The sequence below is a fragment of the Branchiostoma lanceolatum genome, chromosome 13, assembly GCF_035083965.1.
Source record: "Branchiostoma lanceolatum isolate klBraLanc5 chromosome 13, klBraLanc5.hap2, whole genome shotgun sequence".
Classification (NCBI taxonomy): Eukaryota; Metazoa; Chordata; class Leptocardii; order Amphioxiformes; family Branchiostomatidae; genus Branchiostoma; species Branchiostoma lanceolatum.
Genome location: NC_089734.1, coordinates 522482 through 540445, shown reverse-complemented (window position 1 = coordinate 540445; position 17964 = coordinate 522482). Strand labels below are relative to the sequence as shown.

General features: G+C 44.2%; 1 protein-coding gene across 1 annotated transcript in view; it reads left to right on the top strand.

The window, feature by feature from the left end:
- LOC136447026 (transformation/transcription domain-associated protein-like) overlaps nucleotides 1–17964 on the top strand; it is a 51859-nt gene that overhangs the window by 11024 nt on the left and 22871 nt on the right. Inside the window, exons 19-44 of the mRNA XM_066445695.1 lie at nucleotides 194–335; nucleotides 601–658; nucleotides 854–907; nucleotides 1405–1540; nucleotides 1888–1985; nucleotides 4411–4576; nucleotides 6142–6308; nucleotides 7973–8062; nucleotides 8485–8595; nucleotides 9093–9182; nucleotides 9546–9697; nucleotides 10154–10254; nucleotides 11179–11274; nucleotides 11481–11549; nucleotides 11597–11772; nucleotides 12318–12403; nucleotides 12926–13037; nucleotides 13235–13420; nucleotides 13754–13828; nucleotides 13965–14039; nucleotides 14424–14510; nucleotides 15056–15152; nucleotides 15612–15733; nucleotides 16695–16865; nucleotides 17450–17518; nucleotides 17651–17671. Of these exons, the coding sequence (XP_066301792.1) occupies nucleotides 194–335; nucleotides 601–658; nucleotides 854–907; nucleotides 1405–1540; nucleotides 1888–1985; nucleotides 4411–4576; nucleotides 6142–6308; nucleotides 7973–8062; nucleotides 8485–8595; nucleotides 9093–9182; nucleotides 9546–9697; nucleotides 10154–10254; nucleotides 11179–11274; nucleotides 11481–11549; nucleotides 11597–11772; nucleotides 12318–12403; nucleotides 12926–13037; nucleotides 13235–13420; nucleotides 13754–13828; nucleotides 13965–14039; nucleotides 14424–14510; nucleotides 15056–15152; nucleotides 15612–15733; nucleotides 16695–16865; nucleotides 17450–17518; nucleotides 17651–17671 (2807 nt within the window). The remainder of the gene's footprint in view (nucleotides 1–193; nucleotides 336–600; nucleotides 659–853; nucleotides 908–1404; nucleotides 1541–1887; nucleotides 1986–4410; nucleotides 4577–6141; nucleotides 6309–7972; nucleotides 8063–8484; nucleotides 8596–9092; nucleotides 9183–9545; nucleotides 9698–10153; nucleotides 10255–11178; nucleotides 11275–11480; nucleotides 11550–11596; nucleotides 11773–12317; nucleotides 12404–12925; nucleotides 13038–13234; nucleotides 13421–13753; nucleotides 13829–13964; nucleotides 14040–14423; nucleotides 14511–15055; nucleotides 15153–15611; nucleotides 15734–16694; nucleotides 16866–17449; nucleotides 17519–17650; nucleotides 17672–17964) is intronic.

Below are 17964 nucleotides of genomic sequence, written 5' to 3'. Positions count from 1 at the left end.
CAGTAAAGCTTTTTCTTTCTACGCGAGATGTTAATTTTGTTTCAAGACAATCATGGAAGGGCTAGCCATCCCTTTATATATAGCTGTAAGCAGTTTGAATAATGCAACATCAATGACAGGTGTTTTCATGGAAAATATTTATCCAGGTGTGTTTTCATGGAAAATATTAACCATGGCAACTGTGTTTCCCTAGAAACGTCGTTTGGGCCGAGTAAGCAGTTCCAGCCAAAGGAGACTGCGATCTTCTCGGCGCTGGTGCGACACGCGCTGTGTGCGCTGGACATCTACCAGATCAACGTCACGCCGTCAGGACAGCCCTATATACGGGCGCAGAAGTAAGGACTGTTTCTGCACAAGGTTATAATGTGCTGCCGATGATAACAAATGAAAGTTGTAGCTGAGTACTTAACATTTCAACACAATTGTAAATGTGCACAGAAGAGAGGACTGGCTGTCTGGTACATGTACATAAGTATGCAATTTACTGGAGAAACTTGCTATACTGACAGATTTTATGTCTTTTTGAAAAACACTCTGGAAGCAAAGTTGTCATTTTCAATTCTTTCCAACTCTCTTGATTTCTCCCCTTGCTCTTTGCAGCTCCCAGACAGTGCGTATGAAGGAAGAGAAGGACGTCCTGGAACATTTTGCAGGAGTGGTACGGAAAGTTTTTACATTCGTCGTTTTTTAACATCTCACTGTAATAGTGATGTGAAGAGCGTGTCCTTTTGGAAATTATTTCCTGATGATGTAGGTAGATCCTTACTTGTAACATGTATAAAGGTGCTCAGCACTAACACAGTTATATTAGTCCTGTGGGAACTTGAGCTCTAATCCCATTTTCTCCCCACAGTTCACCATGATGAACCTGCTGACATTCAAAGAGATATTCTCCACAACCATTGAGGTGAGTTTACAGACTAGTAACAGAATAAGTACAACTACAGGACAACTTAGCAGTACGCATATTCCAGTGGTTAGTGTTCCTGTCTCTGGACCAAAAAGTTGTGAGGTCGAATCCTAGCTGTGTCGCTCTCCCAACATGCATACTGGAAAGGGTCAAGGTCCTTAGGACGGTTAAGTCTTGGTCCACTGTTCATCTTCATCGACGCACTGTTCATTGTGTTTGTCGAAAAGAGCTAGGGGAATTTCCCTATACAATGAACCTGTAGATACTGTACATAGCATCTGTCTTCTCTGTCACGACCAGTGAAAGACAACTGTTCATTGAGCTAATTTCAAACTGGTTCGGGGGCATGTACTGCAAACAAACATAGAAACAAATCAAGTTTGATGACATTTTTTACAATCAATCTACCACACTAAGCACTGTGGATTAGTTATCAATAAACATACTTCGTATAAGTTACGTCATAAAGAAACAAACAATTGTTTACATTCCAGTTCATGGTGGAGCGCATCTACCACAACTATGCGCTGCAGATCGTGGCCAACACGTTCCTGGCCAACCCGTCGACCTCCGCCACCTTCGCCACCATCCTGGTCGACTATCTGCTGGACAGGCTCGAGGAGATCGGATGTGAGTTTTACGCTGTTTGCAGATTTGAAAGCCAGTTTGATATCTCGATATTCCACTCTTTATGTCAACAGAGATCAGCTGTAATGCCGAATCTTAGTTATCCAGCGAGGACAGGTACAAATGTTTGGGTTAGGGTAGATTTGGAACTGTACCAGGCTGGATGTTACTTATTTTGTAAGTACATGTAGCTTAAAACAGTTACAACGTTTATTTTGTGTACTCCCCAATCAATCAATCAATCAATCAGCTGCGGTCATCAGGTTGCAGATATTTGTGACCTGGTGGAATCATGTTGCCAGACGTTACTTCCCGTGCATGTATTTACTGAAGATGTTTTCTATCCCCAGCTGCTAACATTGAGCGGTCCAACCTGTACCTGAAGCTGTTCAAGCTGGTGTTCGGCTCCGTTTCGCTGTTTGCAGCCGAAAACGAACAGATGCTGAAGGTATGTTATTTCTTGGCTCAAGTCTCCTGGTGTTTGGGGAGGGATCAGGGGAAGCATGATGGAAGAAAAAAACAGAACTTTTTGATTTTATGTTTGTTTTGCATGGCTGAGGACATAGCCCTCTGTTGGCCACCTTCTGTTACAGTCTAACTGTATCTGTGGAAGTTATCCCAAGTTTGAAACAGCAAAAATCTCGATTTAGAGTAGACGTTTTGTAATAAGCTGATTACCGCGCATGGGCAGTGTGCTGCATTGTGAATAATATGTCAAAGTTGAAGACCCTGAGACATAAACAAAATAAGACAAGAACTGTTTACAAGTTAGGGGCCTTCACCTTTTACCTGACACAGGAGTAGTTCAAACTGTGAACCAGGCTGGCGTATTCCCTTCACCTCAAATTCGTTTGTAATCCTGTTCTGTTTTGCATAAATGGGAAGCTTCCAAACTGTGAACCAGGCTGGCGTGTTCCCTATACCTCAAATTTTTGTGTGATCCTGTTCTGTTTTGCATAAATGGGAAACTTCCATGCTGTGAACCAGGCTGGCGTATTCCTTTCACCTCAAATTCGTTTGTAATCCTGTTCTGTTTTGCATAAATGGGAAGCTTCCAAACTGTGAACCAGGCTGGCGTGTTCCCTTTACCTCAAATTTTTGTGTGATCCTGTTCTGTTTTGCATAAATGGGAAACTTCCATGCTGTGAACCAGGCTGGCGTGTTCCCTTCACCTCAAATTTTTGTGTGATCCTGTTCTGTTTTGCATAAATGGGAAACTTCCATGCTGTGAACCAGGCTGGCGTGTTCCCTTCACCTCAAATTTGTTTGTAATCCTATTCTGTTTTGCATAAATGGGAAGCTTCCATGCTCCTGTAACCCGACCCCGCTCACCCCCTCCCGTCCTCCCCAGCCCCGTGTGTCGCTCATCGTTCCCCGCTGCATGACGCTGGCGGAGACGGCGGCCGAGCCGGAGCGCTACCTCCGCCTCCTGCTCTCGCTCTTCAGCGCGGTCGGCGCAAACTTCCTGTTTCTGGAGCGAGAGTGCAGATCCCTCCTCTTTACCTACTACACCAACAATGTACTGTCCCCATTCTTCTGTTACCCCTGTTGCATTAACAATGTAATGTCCCCAACCTGTTACCCATTACCTCAACAATGTACCCTCCCCTTCCAATGTAACCCCTGTTATCCCAACAATGTACCCTCCCCTTCCAATGTAACCCTGTTACACCAACAATGTACTGTCCCCAACCTGTTTCCCCTGTCAGACCAACAATGTACTGTCCCCAACCTGTTTCCCCTGTCAGACCAACAATGTACTGTCCCCAACCTGTTTCCCCTGTTATACCAACAATGTACAGTCCCCAGCCTTCTGTTATCCCTGTTTCCCCAATAATGTGCCCTCCCCTTCCAATGTTACACTGTTACTACACCTAAAATGTACTTTCCTTCCATTACCCTTGTCCCTGAAAAGTAACAATGTACTACCCCTGTAGCTGGCTCTCTTACTCTCCCTTGTAGCTTCCTCCTTTTAACATCTTGTTTCATCATTCCTGTTTATCAATCAATCATTCAATCAATCAATCAATCAATCAGTTGGCTTTTCTCCAATCAGCTTCTCCAACGATCCTTCCATCATCCACCTTTGATTACGGAAAGTTCTGTTCATCCTTTTTTAGGTTCTCACTTCACAGTTCCAGAAGACCGTTCCCAGAAGTTTTGAGTTGTCTACAGTTCACAGTGCTACGGTTTCCTACAGCACGTTTCTTCTGGAAGTTGTATCCTCCCATGCTCGGCTAGCTGCTTGTGCTGATCAAGAAAAAGCCCTGGTGCATCGGTCTGCTTTCAGTCCTTAATGCTGCATTAGCACTGAACAGCCATCACCAGCAAAGTGGTTGGCTGATAATTCCCCTTTAAGAACAGGAGTATCTAATTGCGTGAAGTTGGCCAGTGCTGACACAGTGAGAAGGACAGATCGCAGACCAGTATGCCAGGGCACTTGTTTGAAATATTACAAGCGGCTGGCCTGGCATGAAACGAGTTTCATGAGACAGTTCACAATGCTGTTGTTTCTCGTTGCCAGTTCCTAGATGTTAGGAGGACTGGAGATCCAGCTCACTCTTCTAAAGACCCATGGCTTTCTGGGCCACTCATGATGTTAATCCTTGGTTAAGAAAAAAAAACTCTGTACACAACCAAGACTTTATACAACCAATGTTTTGGTGACCGTCTGTCATCTTCTTTAAGGAAACTGGTTCACTTTACTTTTGTGACCGCATCTGATCATTGACACCTTAGCTGCAATTCGAAGTCAGTTGAATTTTCGCCGGGGTCACTGAAACTTGGTTGTGTACAAAGAGCCTTTTTATTCACTGACTTCCCAACCCGATGAAACTGTTCACTGGAGTTTTCCTTGGTGTGTTTCCCTGCAGCCGCACCTGCACAAGATCGTGAACAGCTCCATGGAGCTGGCGCAGACGGCCAAGGAGCCGTACAACTACTTCCTGCTGATGCGCGCGCTGTTCCGGTCCATCGGGGGCGGCAGCCACGACCTGCTGTACCAGGAGTTCCTGCCTCTTCTACCACATCTGCTGCAAGGTAAGGGTTAACCCTCCCCCTGCTAAGTACCTCCCTCAGCAGCCACGACCTGCTCTACCAGGAGTTCCTGCCTCTTCTACCACATTTGCTGCAAGGTAAGGGTTAACCCTTCCCCCTGCTAAGTACCTCCCTCAGCAGCCTCGACCTGCTCTACCAGGAGTTTCTGCCTCTTCTGCCACATTTACTACAAGGTAAGGGTTAACCCTCCCCCTGCTAAGTACCTCCCTCTACAGCCACGATCTGCTCTACCAGGAGGTCCTGCCCCTTCTGCCACATTTACTACAAGGTAAGGGTTAACCCTCCCCCTGCTAAGTACCTCCCTCTACAGCCACGATCTGCTCTACCAGGAGGTCCTGCCCCTTCTGCCACATTTACTGCAAGGTAAGGGTTAACCCTCCCCCTGCTAAGTACCTCCCTCAGCAGCCTCGACCTGCTCTACCAGGAGTTCCTGCCCCTTCTGCCACATTTACTACAAGGTAAGGAAGTACAAATGTTCTCTATTCTTTACCATAGGTCTCAGGTACACCTTTGTTCCACTCTTCACACTGTCCTATCAGTCACAGGGTAATGATTATGTCATTTATCTTGTGATAATGTTCATAAAGTATCAAAAATGTTTGTTTCAAATAGGGAAAACATTTTGAATTTTTATGGGACAACAATGGAAGACTCCATACAACTTTTTGCGTCGCTATATCAACCTGTTAACCTACACTTGGTTTTTTCTACATTTGTTGGATCCTGTATTCCGGCCATCTTCTGTTGTTTCTATTTTGTGTTACAGCCTAGAATGTACAATACTGTCCCCTCTCTGTTCAAGGCCTGTTACATGTACCACCAAAGCGCACACACACTAACCCTTCCCCCCTACAGGACTAAACAACCTCCAGAGCGGTCTCCACAAGCAGCACATGAAGAACCTGTTTGTTGAGCTGTGTCTGACGGTGCCCTAACAATTACCCCCCTCCCCATGTACCTTACACTAACCCCTGCCCCCCTCCCCATGTACCTTACACTAACTCCTGCCCCCTCCCCCCTACAGGACTGAACAATCTACAGAACGGTCTCCACAAGCAGCACATGAAGGACCTGTTTGTTGAGCTGTGTCTGACGGTGCCCTAACGATTGCCCCCCTCCCCATGTACCTTACACTAACTCCTGCCCCCCTCCCCCCTACAGGACTGAACAACCTCCAGAGCGGTCTGCACAAGCAGCACATGAAGGACCTGTTTGTTGTGCAGCCTAACTCCTGCCCCCCTCCCCATGTACCTTACACTAACTCCTGCCCCCCTCCCCCCTACAGGACTGAACAATCTACAGAGCGGTCTGCACAAGCAGCACATGAAGGACCTGTTTGTTGAGCTGTGTCTGACGGTGCCCTAACGATTGCCCCCCTCCCCATGTACCTTACACTAACCCCTGCCCCCCTCCCCCTACAGGACTGAACAATCTTCAGAGCGGTCTCCCCAAGCAGCACATGAAGGACCTGTTTGTTGAGCTGTGTCTAACGATCGCCCCCCTCCCCATGTACCATACACTGACTCCTGCCCCCCTCCCCCCTACAGGACTGAACAATCTACAGAGCGGTCTCCACAAGCAGCACATGAAGGACCTGTTTGTTGAGCTGTGTCTGACGGTGCCCGTCCGCCTGAGCTCCCTCCTTCCGTACCTCCCCATGCTCATGGATCCGCTGGTCTCCGCGCTGAACGGATCGCAAACCTTGGTGAGCCAGGTAGGGTGCCGCCCGCGCGTGCTCGAAGGTCGGGAGGTCGTTGCCCGGCCGACCGTCCTCTCCCCACCAAATGTTCATATCACTTTTCGAATGAACCTTTTTTTCCTAAATTCTTAAACCAACCATTACAGATAATATCCCTTCCTGATTATGAAAATCAACTTTTAAATTATTTTTTTCTGCTCGTTTGACTTTTAACAAATTTCTTTTGAAGTTTCTAATAAACAAGTCCACTAATGTTGTTGTCACTTACTGATGAAGAAATTGGTAAAATTGATCTTTTTTAAAGAAAATTTCCCTCTTTTCCTTTTTCCATTTTTTCAAGTTATGATTTTATAAGATGACGATATTTTCTCTCTGATTTTCCGATATCATGATGTCCAATTTTTTTACAATGATTTTTGGTTTTTCCAGTGAACATTTTTCTGTTAATAAAAACTTCATTTATTCCATTATGTCATGTATTTTTTTAGTTGAACACGTTTTTGCACTAATCTGGAGAAATCTGAGTGTTTCGATGTTCATGGTTTCTACTTTGTGGTTTTCTGTTGCCGATTGCAAGTGAAGAAATGATACTGTTGTTTCTTATGATAATCATTATCTGTAAACATGATTTCACTCACGGTAATGTTATGTTTCAGGTCACAACTGTCGCCCTGCTTCCAGCTGTTTTCCTCTGATCAAAGAAATTTGAAATTCTTTCCTTTTATGACCTCCATTTCTCTAGTGTTATTTGTAGGTGTGTGAGTGTGTGCTAGTATGTGTTTGTGTGTGCGTGTTTTTGTGTGAGTATGTACGTCTGCGCGTTTGTGAGTGTGTTTGAGTTTCTGCATACTTTTTCCCAGCATAACTCAAGATGCCATGGATTAAGTATGATAATATGGGGTGAGTGAGTGATATACATGTACTGTATGGTATGTGGGAAGGCCCTGGGAAGACCTAGTGGTTTTCTTTGGCATTGCCGCAGAATTTCCATTAGAAACATCTGTGACATTAAGTTCATGAGGTAAAATCAGTGCAGTTTTACCTGTGAAGATGTTGTTTTCGGCAAGTCTGTGTGTATGTCCGAATGTGTGTCTGTGTGTCCGTCTGTGATGATATTTACATTTTTTGAATCTTTAATCAGTTTGCCAGAGCCTGATATTGCCATCGATTTTACTAAGAAAGGCGGCTCGGATATTTGGTATATTCATGTATGTGAGGTCTTGACAAAATGATGGTCAAGGACAAATTTTGGGCCTGCTAGCAGCTTCCCTTGGTACTGCAGCTGAACCTCTGGTATTTACATCTTCTGTCTTGGGTTTCTGAATGAGAAGCAGATACATGTAGCTTTTGGGGTCGGCAAGTTTGTGGCCAACTAGCAGCTTATTTTGGCACTGCAGGGGTGTTTTTGTCAGAAACTTAGTGATAATAGTCATACTTTTGACATATCAAGTATGAATTAGTAAAGATGGTCACTGCATTGACTCTATTGATGTGGACATCATTTGCATAACTAATGGTGAAGTATAAAAAGAGAACAATCTATGTAATTTGGGTAGACGACCATTGATAGACATAGTTGATGCGAATTAGAACCTTATTTGCATAATTAGTGAGCTACAATGAAAATAAAACAAGATCTTTGGAAAATTTATAAATGTTCCATTTTTTTTCCTACTCAGGGCCTGCGCACATTGGAGCTGTGTGTGGACAACCTGCAGCCTGAGTTCCTGTGGGATCACATCCAGCCTGTACGGGCAGAGCTCATGCAGGTAAACAAACAAACATGTTAACAAGAAGACAAAGATACAAATAAACACCGTCTTTCGGAAGGGTCTCGTGTTCGAGGAGGTGCCTTGAGCATGTTAAAAGGGAATGGCTAGCGACCCATCCCTGAAGAATATACCCTGCTACTGAAACAGCAGGGAAACTTGCTGCCCTGTACGGCTATATGCCACTAGACAAATAAGCACCATCTTTCGGAAGGGACGTACATGTAGAATGGGGGTCTTGTGTACAAGGAGGTGCCTCGAGCACGTTAAAAGGGAATGGCTAGCGACCCCTCCCCGAAGAATATACCTACAGTTGCTACTGTAACAGCAGGGAAACTTGCTGCCCTGTACGGCTATATGCCACTAGGCACTACAAGGCTGAGACTTAACAAATAAAGAAACGAATGTGCTACATTCTGCAGGCCCTGTGGCGAACCCTGCGGAACCCTGCAGAGAACATCGCACAGGTGGCGTTCCGGGTGCTCGGCAAGTTTGGGGGAAACAATAGGAAGATGCTGATGGACCCACAGAAGGTTCGATATTGTTCAGTACCAGGCTGTACTTTTGCATGTTACAGGCTGTTCTTATAACTTGTTCTAAGATGGACAGTATGTGTCTCCAATTGTTTGGTGCTGTTTTTTTTAATGAACAACTCAAAGTTTTATTTATTCATTTATTTGATATGAATGTTTAATGTTGGTCATTTCAGTCAACTCACTAACATAATTTCTTTTATTTGCTCATGTAGCTCATATTGAAATTTTGTATAAATTACTATAGTGCTAATGCAGTATTTTTGCTGTGGTCCAGCGCACATGGTCCAGCACAGTTTTTAAAGATTATAAAGTATCAAAGCTAAAACCTTGGTTAAATCCTGCAAGAAAATATGTATGAGGATCATAGTAACTGTAGTAGATAACTGTCCTCCCTGCAGAATTTCTTCATGTACAACTCCAACTCTAGTTTAACACATGTATAGTTATTCAAAGCCACAGCTTACACCCCCCCCCGTTTCCCCACCCCCCTGCAGCTGACCCCCCAGGACACAGACGTGGCCGGTCCTTGCATCACCATCAACTTCCTGGATTGCAAACAGCCCATCAACATGCCTGTCGACAAGGTGGGGTTTCTTTTCCTTTTAAATCTTAATTCAAATGTCAGTACAGTTATACATAAACAATGAATGAGTACACGGAAAAAAACAAAACAGAAAGTAGATATTGTTAACAAGAAGAGACTTTGACTACCCCACCCCATTTTCTATAATGAATGGTTATGTTTTTTTGTTGTCTGGCAACAGTTCCTTCTACAAGTCTAGAAAAATTAACAAAGGAAACCAGTTAAAGTGGCTTTTTCTTTATTACCTCCGGGAAGGAGGTTCAGGTCTGATGGGATACTGTTTTCGGATCATAAAGAAAAACATTGTCATTTACTAAACAGCAATAAGTCGACTTCTAAACCTACCTTCTGTTTTCGTTGCCAGGTGATTGACACGGCAGTGAGCATCCTGAAGACACCAAACGTGGACATGTACTACCGGCGGCAGGCGCTGGAGGTCATCAAGGGCTTCCTGGTGGGCATGATGAGTCTAGAGGACAACAAACTGTCATTACATCAGCTACTGGCACACCAGAGGTGAGAGGGCAGGGGTCACGGGTGGGAGGTCATGGGTAAGGGGTGAGGGGTCATCAAGGGCTTCCTGGAAGGGATGATGAGCCTAGATGACAGCAGTCCCTGCATCAGCTGTTGACTCACCAGAGGTGAAAGGGCATGGGTTGCCAGAGGTGAGAGGGCATGGGTCACCAGGGGTGGAAGGTCATGGTTTGAGTTTAAGGTCATGGGTAGAGATGAGTGGGCAAGATGAGCGTAGAGGACAAACTCTCTCTGCAAAAGCTGCTGGCTCACCAGAGGTGAAAGAGCTGCAGTCTTTGTAAGTCAATAACCCTAACCACAAGACCTCTTTGCCACCTTTCACTGTCACAGTTCACATGTAGCCAGCATGATATCTGGATTGCTGTACCCAGACATTATGGCAAGGCAGCTTGTGTTTGACTCTGAGGTTTGCTGACCTATTTTCCGTCCCCACTGCAGTTTTGCCGAGCGAGAGATCCCGCCGCCCCCCTCCCCCCTGTACAAGTGCCCCGACTCCATGGCCAGGAAGGCCTTCGAACAGGCTCTGGCGGGAGCCATGAGTAAGTAGCTTTCATAACACAACTTTGTGCATTGTAGTTTTAACCTTTAGCCTCCTAAGGTAGACGTTTAGCATCAGACTTGTATTTGTTATGGGGTTAGGCAGCAGGGAGAAGGTTAAAATTGTATCAAAAAGTGTACACTATCATTATCATATTTGATTGAAGTTTGATAAATTCTCCATTCTTAGTTCAATGATGGTAGGCCTAGAATGATAAGCTAGTTCATTGTTTGAGTTGCCGATGTGCAGTGTGGTGCATTTTGGGTAATATGTCATAGTTGAACAGCCTTAAATTGAACTCAACTTTGATATATTACCCACATGCATAGTTTAGGCCATGTAATGGCTTATGGTCTCATTCCTGTGTTACTCCGCGTGTATACTCCCAAATAATCTGTCCAAAAACAATAACCGGGCATAAGAGGCCTGTGTTTAGGTGGATCATAAATTGCCTTTTATCGGCCCGACCTGATATAAGAAGAATTTGAGATGAAAGCTTGTTTACAACTGTCAGGATTAGGTAGGAAAGTTTTGTCATTCGGGCGATAGGATACGAGCGATACGCATTTTTCTATGAGTGCTGCGGTCGGCGCTGGCGGTACAACAGCGGTCTCGTGCGGATAGTGGGTACCTGCAGTTTAAAATGCGATAAATATCGTTGTCACGGTTAGTTTTGGGTGAATCTTCTTTTGCTGCATGAAGAACACGTGTGCTTCCAACAGAAAGTAAAACGACTCCATCATTTTTTTTTGTTTTCTAGATTTCTAGTCATAAAGTTGCGTATTTCAACGTTGATTCCAATGGAACAGCCTAACACAGGAATGAGACCTTATAGGGCCAGCAGCTTTCTTTTTCTCAAAACTTCTGTATGTATCCTCTTACAAATGATTATTGCAAGGATGATGAAATGTTTTTGTTTCTGCAGTGTGTGCAGTGATCAAGGACCTGAGGGCCAGCTCCCTGCCTTTTGTAGCCAACATCATCAGGCACTACACCATGGTGGGCTTGGTGCAGCAGTGTGGTAAGTACACCCTACCTAGGGGGTCTTGGAAAAGAAGACCCATTTGTGGTTTTGAGTATTCTATTTCAACTTTCCTGCTTGTTGACATACAATTTGGTACTCTATGGTAGTGTCTGGAATCCAGTTCGACTCCATGATATTTCTAGGAAAGATATATATCACTGCAGGGGTACCTTTGGTTATGATGAATCTTACACATCCCCCAGGCCCATTCCCGTTGTCTGGCGGTGCAGAGACAAACCGAGGGATGGACCCCCTGGTGATCGTGGCTGTGTGCATAAACATAAACAATAAACATGAACAATGTTTTGTGTTCCCCCAGGCCCTTTCCCGTTGTCCGGCGGTGCGGAGACGAACCGTGGGATGGATCCGCTCGTGATCGTGGACGCTGTGGCGGTGTGCATGTCGCACGAGGAGAAGGAGCTGTGTAAGATCGGGGAGATCGCCCTCGCCATCATCATAGAGGTCACCGCTACCGTGCTGGGATCAAAGGAGAAGGTACTGTAAACTTGTTTATTTTCGCTGGCTCCATTTTAGTGGCTCCATCAACTCCATCACAAAACTGCAGTTACCCGGCAACAGAGGCCGTGGTAGACCAAAGAAATCTTGGAGTGAGTGTGTCAAGAAGGACATCAAAGAGTGCGGCCTCACCATCAGGGAACCCCGCAGCAGTATAATCTAATACTGGATACTACTACTACTTGCGTTGACTTAATTTATCAGTAGGAAAAGGAGGTTTTTCGTTCAACTTTTTGCTGTGTTTCAACCTTCTCCCAGCTGCCTAACTCAATAGGGAATTATCATCCACACCAAGATGGCTTTCTCTGGCTTTTTCTACTTCTACTTCTGTTCTTTTTGTACAACCTGAATTATGAGGAGGGTGGATATAAACTCATTCCTCTCATGCATGTCCGCTGCGAAGTAGAACCAGTTGGTACTGCCCTGAGGAAGGTGACAGTCATCGAAACGTCTGTTGGTGTGGTGATGATGTACTAGATGTGTGTAAAGAACTTTGTCACTAACTTCTGTTCTCCCCCCTCCAGGCATGCCAGCTGCCCCTGTTTGAGTACATCGTCGAGCGGCTCTGCTCCTGCTGTTATGAGAGGGCCTGGTACGCAAAGTACGGCGGGTACGTACAGAAATTTTTTTTCTGCTGTTACTCATCATCATCGTCTATTGACGCCCATCATCTATCTGCTGTTACTATGTGTTGTTGTAGCTTTAGAATTGTGGTCATTTCTATGGTGAAGAGATCAGCCCTACAAATTGTACAAAGTAGTTTAAGAAAAAAATGAATATACTATATAGTCTTGAAAGTCAATTGTACAATGCATTGAAGGACGTCATTATTGAAAGAACGCAATTCTGCATCCCAGTCTTGCTTCTTATTCTTAAACATAGCATGTACTGTGACATCTAAGAACGTCTCAGTAACACCAACAGCTGTTGTAACGTGATTTTGTGTTTTAGAATGTCTCAGTAACAGGTGTTGTGATATGCAGGTGTGTTTAAGAAAAGTGTTGTGATGTATTATTGCAGGTGTGTAACAGATGTTGTATTTGTGTAGGTGTGTGGCAGGTGTTGTAACAGGTGTTGTGTATTTGCAGGTGTGTTGTAGAATGGCTCACTAACAGGTGTTGTGATTTTGCAGGTGTGTAGCGATCCGTTTCCTGCTGGAGCGGACGTCGCTGCGGTGGATCCTGGAGCACGAGCTGACCTTCCTCAAGGCTCTCTTCTTCGTCCTCATGGACCTGACTGGAGAGGTGAGGACAGAGGTTAGAGGTTAGGGGTTAGGGTCAGGGGTCGCTTTTTACTACATGCCCTTAGACTGGGTTGAAAAGTAAAATTCAGAGCACATTGTTTAAATGGATCATTTTGAAAGTTAGAAAGGCCTAACTGATGATGTGCTAGCGGTTCTGGATCAGTGGCCAGACGATCTGCATTTCTTATCTCTCCTCAGGTGTCTAGCGGTGCCCTTGACCTTGCCAAGGCCGATCTTGAGAAGCTGCTGAAGATGTGTGCCACGCCCATCCAGGCCACGCCTAGCAACCGGGCGCTGCTGGTGGCGCAGGAGAAAGCCTTCAGGGAGGTCACGCTGGAGCTGGTGCGCGAGGTCACGTCCTCCAACAACATGGTCAGGCAGCAGGTGGGTCAGAGGTTAGGTCATAGGTCATAGATCAGGGAGGTCATGCTGGAGCTGGTGCACAGGGTCATGTCCTCCAACAATATGGTCAGGCAGCAGGTGGGTCAGAGGTTAGCTCATAGGTCATAGGTTATGCTGGAACTGGTCACCTCCAACAACTTGTTAGGCATAGGTCAGAGGTTAGGTCATGGGTCATAGGCAACAGAGGTCATGCTGGAACTGGTCACAAGGTTACCTCCAACAGCTAGCAGGTCCTGGTTCATCGAGCTACACATATAATCTGATTCAGCACATCCGGTCTTATACAGTATCTAACCTTCCTTTTTCTTCCCACAGGCGATGCACTCCCTGCGAGTTCTGGCCAAAGTCACCGACAAAACCATCACTGCCATCATGGAGCCGCACAAAAACGTAAGCCAACACACCTGTTCCTACCTTTGTTCCTTCACATACCTGTGTAACTACCTTAAGATTTGTTTCTTATTTCCTGTTGCTATGTACCTTAAACGGAGAAATGACATATTCTAACACTGCTCCTTTTCCTCAGGTTCTTGAAGACATGATTCCTCCCAAGAAGCACCTGCTGAGACACCAGCCTGCCAACGCACAGATCGGACTCATGGTCAGTCTCACCCCAAGTTCATGGGCATTCTCATCAAGGCTTCCGCTGTTTTTTATTTTCTTATTTCATTTACTTCAAATTCACCACAAAATACGGCTCTAAAAGGCATTCAAATGTTTTGGGTTACTGTAATACAGGGTTGTGATGACATATATTTGTTCATCTTTTGCTATCGGTGTTGTGTTATTTGGGTTGACATTGTTTGCAGAACCAGCTAGAGGTGCTGAACTGTAATTAGAACATCCTTGAGAGAAATGACCACAGTTTCCATTAGCATTAAAGACTGTGGATGATTGATTGATGGATTGATTGCTTACTTGATAGCACTGTGGCTGTTTTTAATTGACTTTTGAGGAGTAATAATTGAGAGACTTGTTATTCCAGGAGGGGAACACTTTTTGCACCACGTTGCAGCCCCGACTTTTCACCATAGACCTGAATATCATGGAGCACAAGGTTTTCTTCACCGAGGTGAGATGATGTGTGTGTGTCTGTGTGTGAGCGAGTGTGTGTGATTGTGTGTGGGTGTGTATGTGTGTGTACATAAGTGTGTGTGTATGTGAGAGTCTGTGTTACGTGTGTGTCCATCTGTGTGTATTTCTGTATGTGTGTATGTATTTATATGGGTGTGTGTGTGTGAATGTGTACATGTTTGTGTGTGTGTTTTTCCTTATAGCCTTGCACTATGAAATGTATTTAGCTGTTTTTGTGGGAAAACTTGATTTGTTGTTTCTGTCCCAGTTGCTGAATCTGTGTAAGGCTGAGGACTCGATGCTGATCAAACTGTAGAGTCTGTACGATAGCTAGAACCTAACAGTAACTTATAGCTAAGTTAAAGTAAGTTATAGCTATAGTCTTACATTATTTGTTGTTTCTGTTCCAGTTGCTGAATCTGTGTGAGGCTGAGGACTCGATGCTGATCAAACTTTAGTGTCTGCAGCTATGGTATAAGACAGTTAGAATATTACAGTAATGATATTGCTTTAGTCTTACATTATTTGTTGTTTCTGTCCCAGTTGCTGAATCTGTGTGAGGCTGAGGACTCCATGCTGATCAAACTTCCCTGCTACAAAAACATGCAGTCCTTAACGCCGCTGCGCATCAGTGCACTCAGTAAGTCTCTGTTGGTTTGTCTTACATGCCCAATAAGCTGCCTCATGGCTTAACACAACACAAGTACATTGTATGTAAGAAGGAACTTTAGTTTAATCCTTACTAAGCACACAGATTCAAAGAGGGACTGCAGGACCTTGAAATCTGGCCTAGCCATCAGTATGTTCAGTCCCAACTCAGAATCCAATGCAGCGGCTTCTGTTCTCTGGAGATCAAATCAAGCCAGAGATCTTGTGGTTAAAGAAAGTCAAACTTTGGCATCTTAACGTTCTCCCTGCTGTCTAATGCTGCAGTCAATAGAGAATTGGTATCAGACGGCTCGTTCAGTGTTCTAAAGGTTAAAGAATGTGCGACACTTATCATTATGAAATGAAAAAAATAAGGCAAATGCTCCTGTGTGTGATAGATTAAACATATCAATCACTTATGAATGATGAGAACCGCGTGTTTCCCCTCCAGATGCCCTGGCTGCCTGCCACTACATCCCGCAGGTGCGGGAGAAAATCTTCACCGTCCTCTTCAAGTCGCTCAACTCCAGCTCAGAGGAGCTGCAGACGGCAGCCATGAAGTGCATGAAGGACGTAAGTGGTCTTTTTTTTAACAAACTTTATTCAGATAAACAAAAGATACAAAACAGAAACATGAAACAAGACAATACAGTTGTACATACGCTGACACATGAATAACTTGTAGCTACAATCAATTGAAAACGAGGTATAACAATTCCCACTTCTTGTTATGTTTACATGATTTGTTCTTTAGTGATGTAAGTGGTCTTCATAAACAAAACTATTTCCTTACATCAAAAGCCACACATACAAAAAAACAAAATAAAACAGGACCACAGCATGTCTGGGACGAAAAGATACAAAACCGGAAGTTGATGCAGTACCAAAGCCACACACAGAGGGCCCAAAATCGGCCTTGACCTTTGTTTTCCCAAGACCTACCCACATATGAAACATCATCAATCCATCCAGAGGTTCCATCCAGAGATGTTATTTTAAATATTATCTATGTAAATAAACAAAAAAACAATACAATGTACATTGTTTGTACTAGCGATATAAACTTCCTGGTATTTGTGACCAATTGCTGACATCATTTGAAAGGTAACATGATCTAATTGTTTGGTCACTTGAAGACTGCAATACTTAGGATTTTGAAGATGCAATGCATTAATATCTGGTTTTGGAAACAAATTTTTAAATCTGTACTATGAATAGAAAAGATGTCCTTTAAGCCTCATGGTTGAGCTACTGGTTCTAATTGTTTCAATCCTGGATCAGGACATCTCGGGCGAGGCTGCATGTCTTTCAGAAGCAATGTAAAATGGGAAGTGCCTTGAGCACGTTAAAGGGAAAGTCTAGAACCCCCCCCCCCTCCCCTGTAAAAGATATACCCTGCTACTGAAAGAGTGCTGAGCAAGGAAACTGGCTGCCCTATGTGCCACTAGGCACTACAAGATGAACAAGAATAAATGCAGGCATTTGGCTTTTGAGAAAATAAACAGATAGATAAACCTGTACCATTCATCCGCAGTTCCTGAAGCATCAGCAGATGGACGCGGAGACGATCCACAACGCGGTGCGCCCCCTGCTGATGGTGCTGGGGGACTACAGGAGCCTCACGCTCAGCGTCATCAAGCGCCTCACCAACGTCACCACGCTGTTTCCCAACGTCTTCAACGAGAAACTCTGCGACCAGCTTATGGTAGGTTCTACTGCTCTCAGGCAGGCCCAAACAATTTATTTTCTTTGTTCAGAATCGTTAATTGTAAAAGGTAACACTGAACAGACAGTTTGGTACTAACATCATAGTGCTGTTTCCCAACATCTTCATCCAAAAACTGTGGGATCAGCTTATGGTACTGTAAATTCAGTTATTTGATTCCGCAATAGGAGTGAAAGGATGTTTTAAGTTTGTGGTTGAAACAATTCTGTAGTATATACATTGGAAAGGCATCATGAATTCTTGGTGGAGGGATCACTGCAAAATCATGAAAATGATACCCCTGCAAACATTTCAAGATTTACAGTAATACTAGTATTTATTTCTGTTAAGCCTACACAGTTATTGAGGTATTGGATTTTAATCGCTTGTTCAGGAAGTTTGAGTGTCTTTCTAAAGTTGAAACACCACATTTTTTCATGTGCAGTAAGCTTTCAGCAACCTTTTTCAGGGTGTTATGAACAGATTCAACTATTTCACCTTGTCGCATAATGACGGCGACAACCTGATGAAACTATAAACGGATTGAAATGTCCAGTGTGTGATTTACTGTATTTGTTGAACAGGCGCACCTGAAGAAGTGGATGGACGTCGCCATTATTGCTCAGAAGGGCGGACAGCGGACCGACGGAAACGTGAGTCTCCTTCCCTCCCTCTTCCTTACTCTTAAAGAATCGCTTCTGTCTTCCTGCTGCGTCTTCCCGCTGCGTCTTACGGGTGCTAACTGACACGACATGTTTCTTCTTCTCTCCCTAACGCTTTCTCAGGGATTCGTCGCAGACTGCCAGGTAGGTTAGAAGGGACTCAGTGTCTGACTTATTTTCCTTCACTGTTTCTAACTTACGATAATTCTGTACTCACCACTTAGGCCACACCAATTTAATTTCTTGGTTAACAGATTTTTATTTGGAAATAAAAAATAAAAAATTTGGAAAAAAAAATCTGGAAGACAGAAGGTTGGCCCAGCCTTCTGTTTTCATGATTTTTTTTTCTAATTTTTTGTTTTTGAAAATAAAAATCTGTTAACCAAGAAATTAAATTGGTGTGGCCTTACTGTCCTTGTGTAAACTTGTGAGCACGA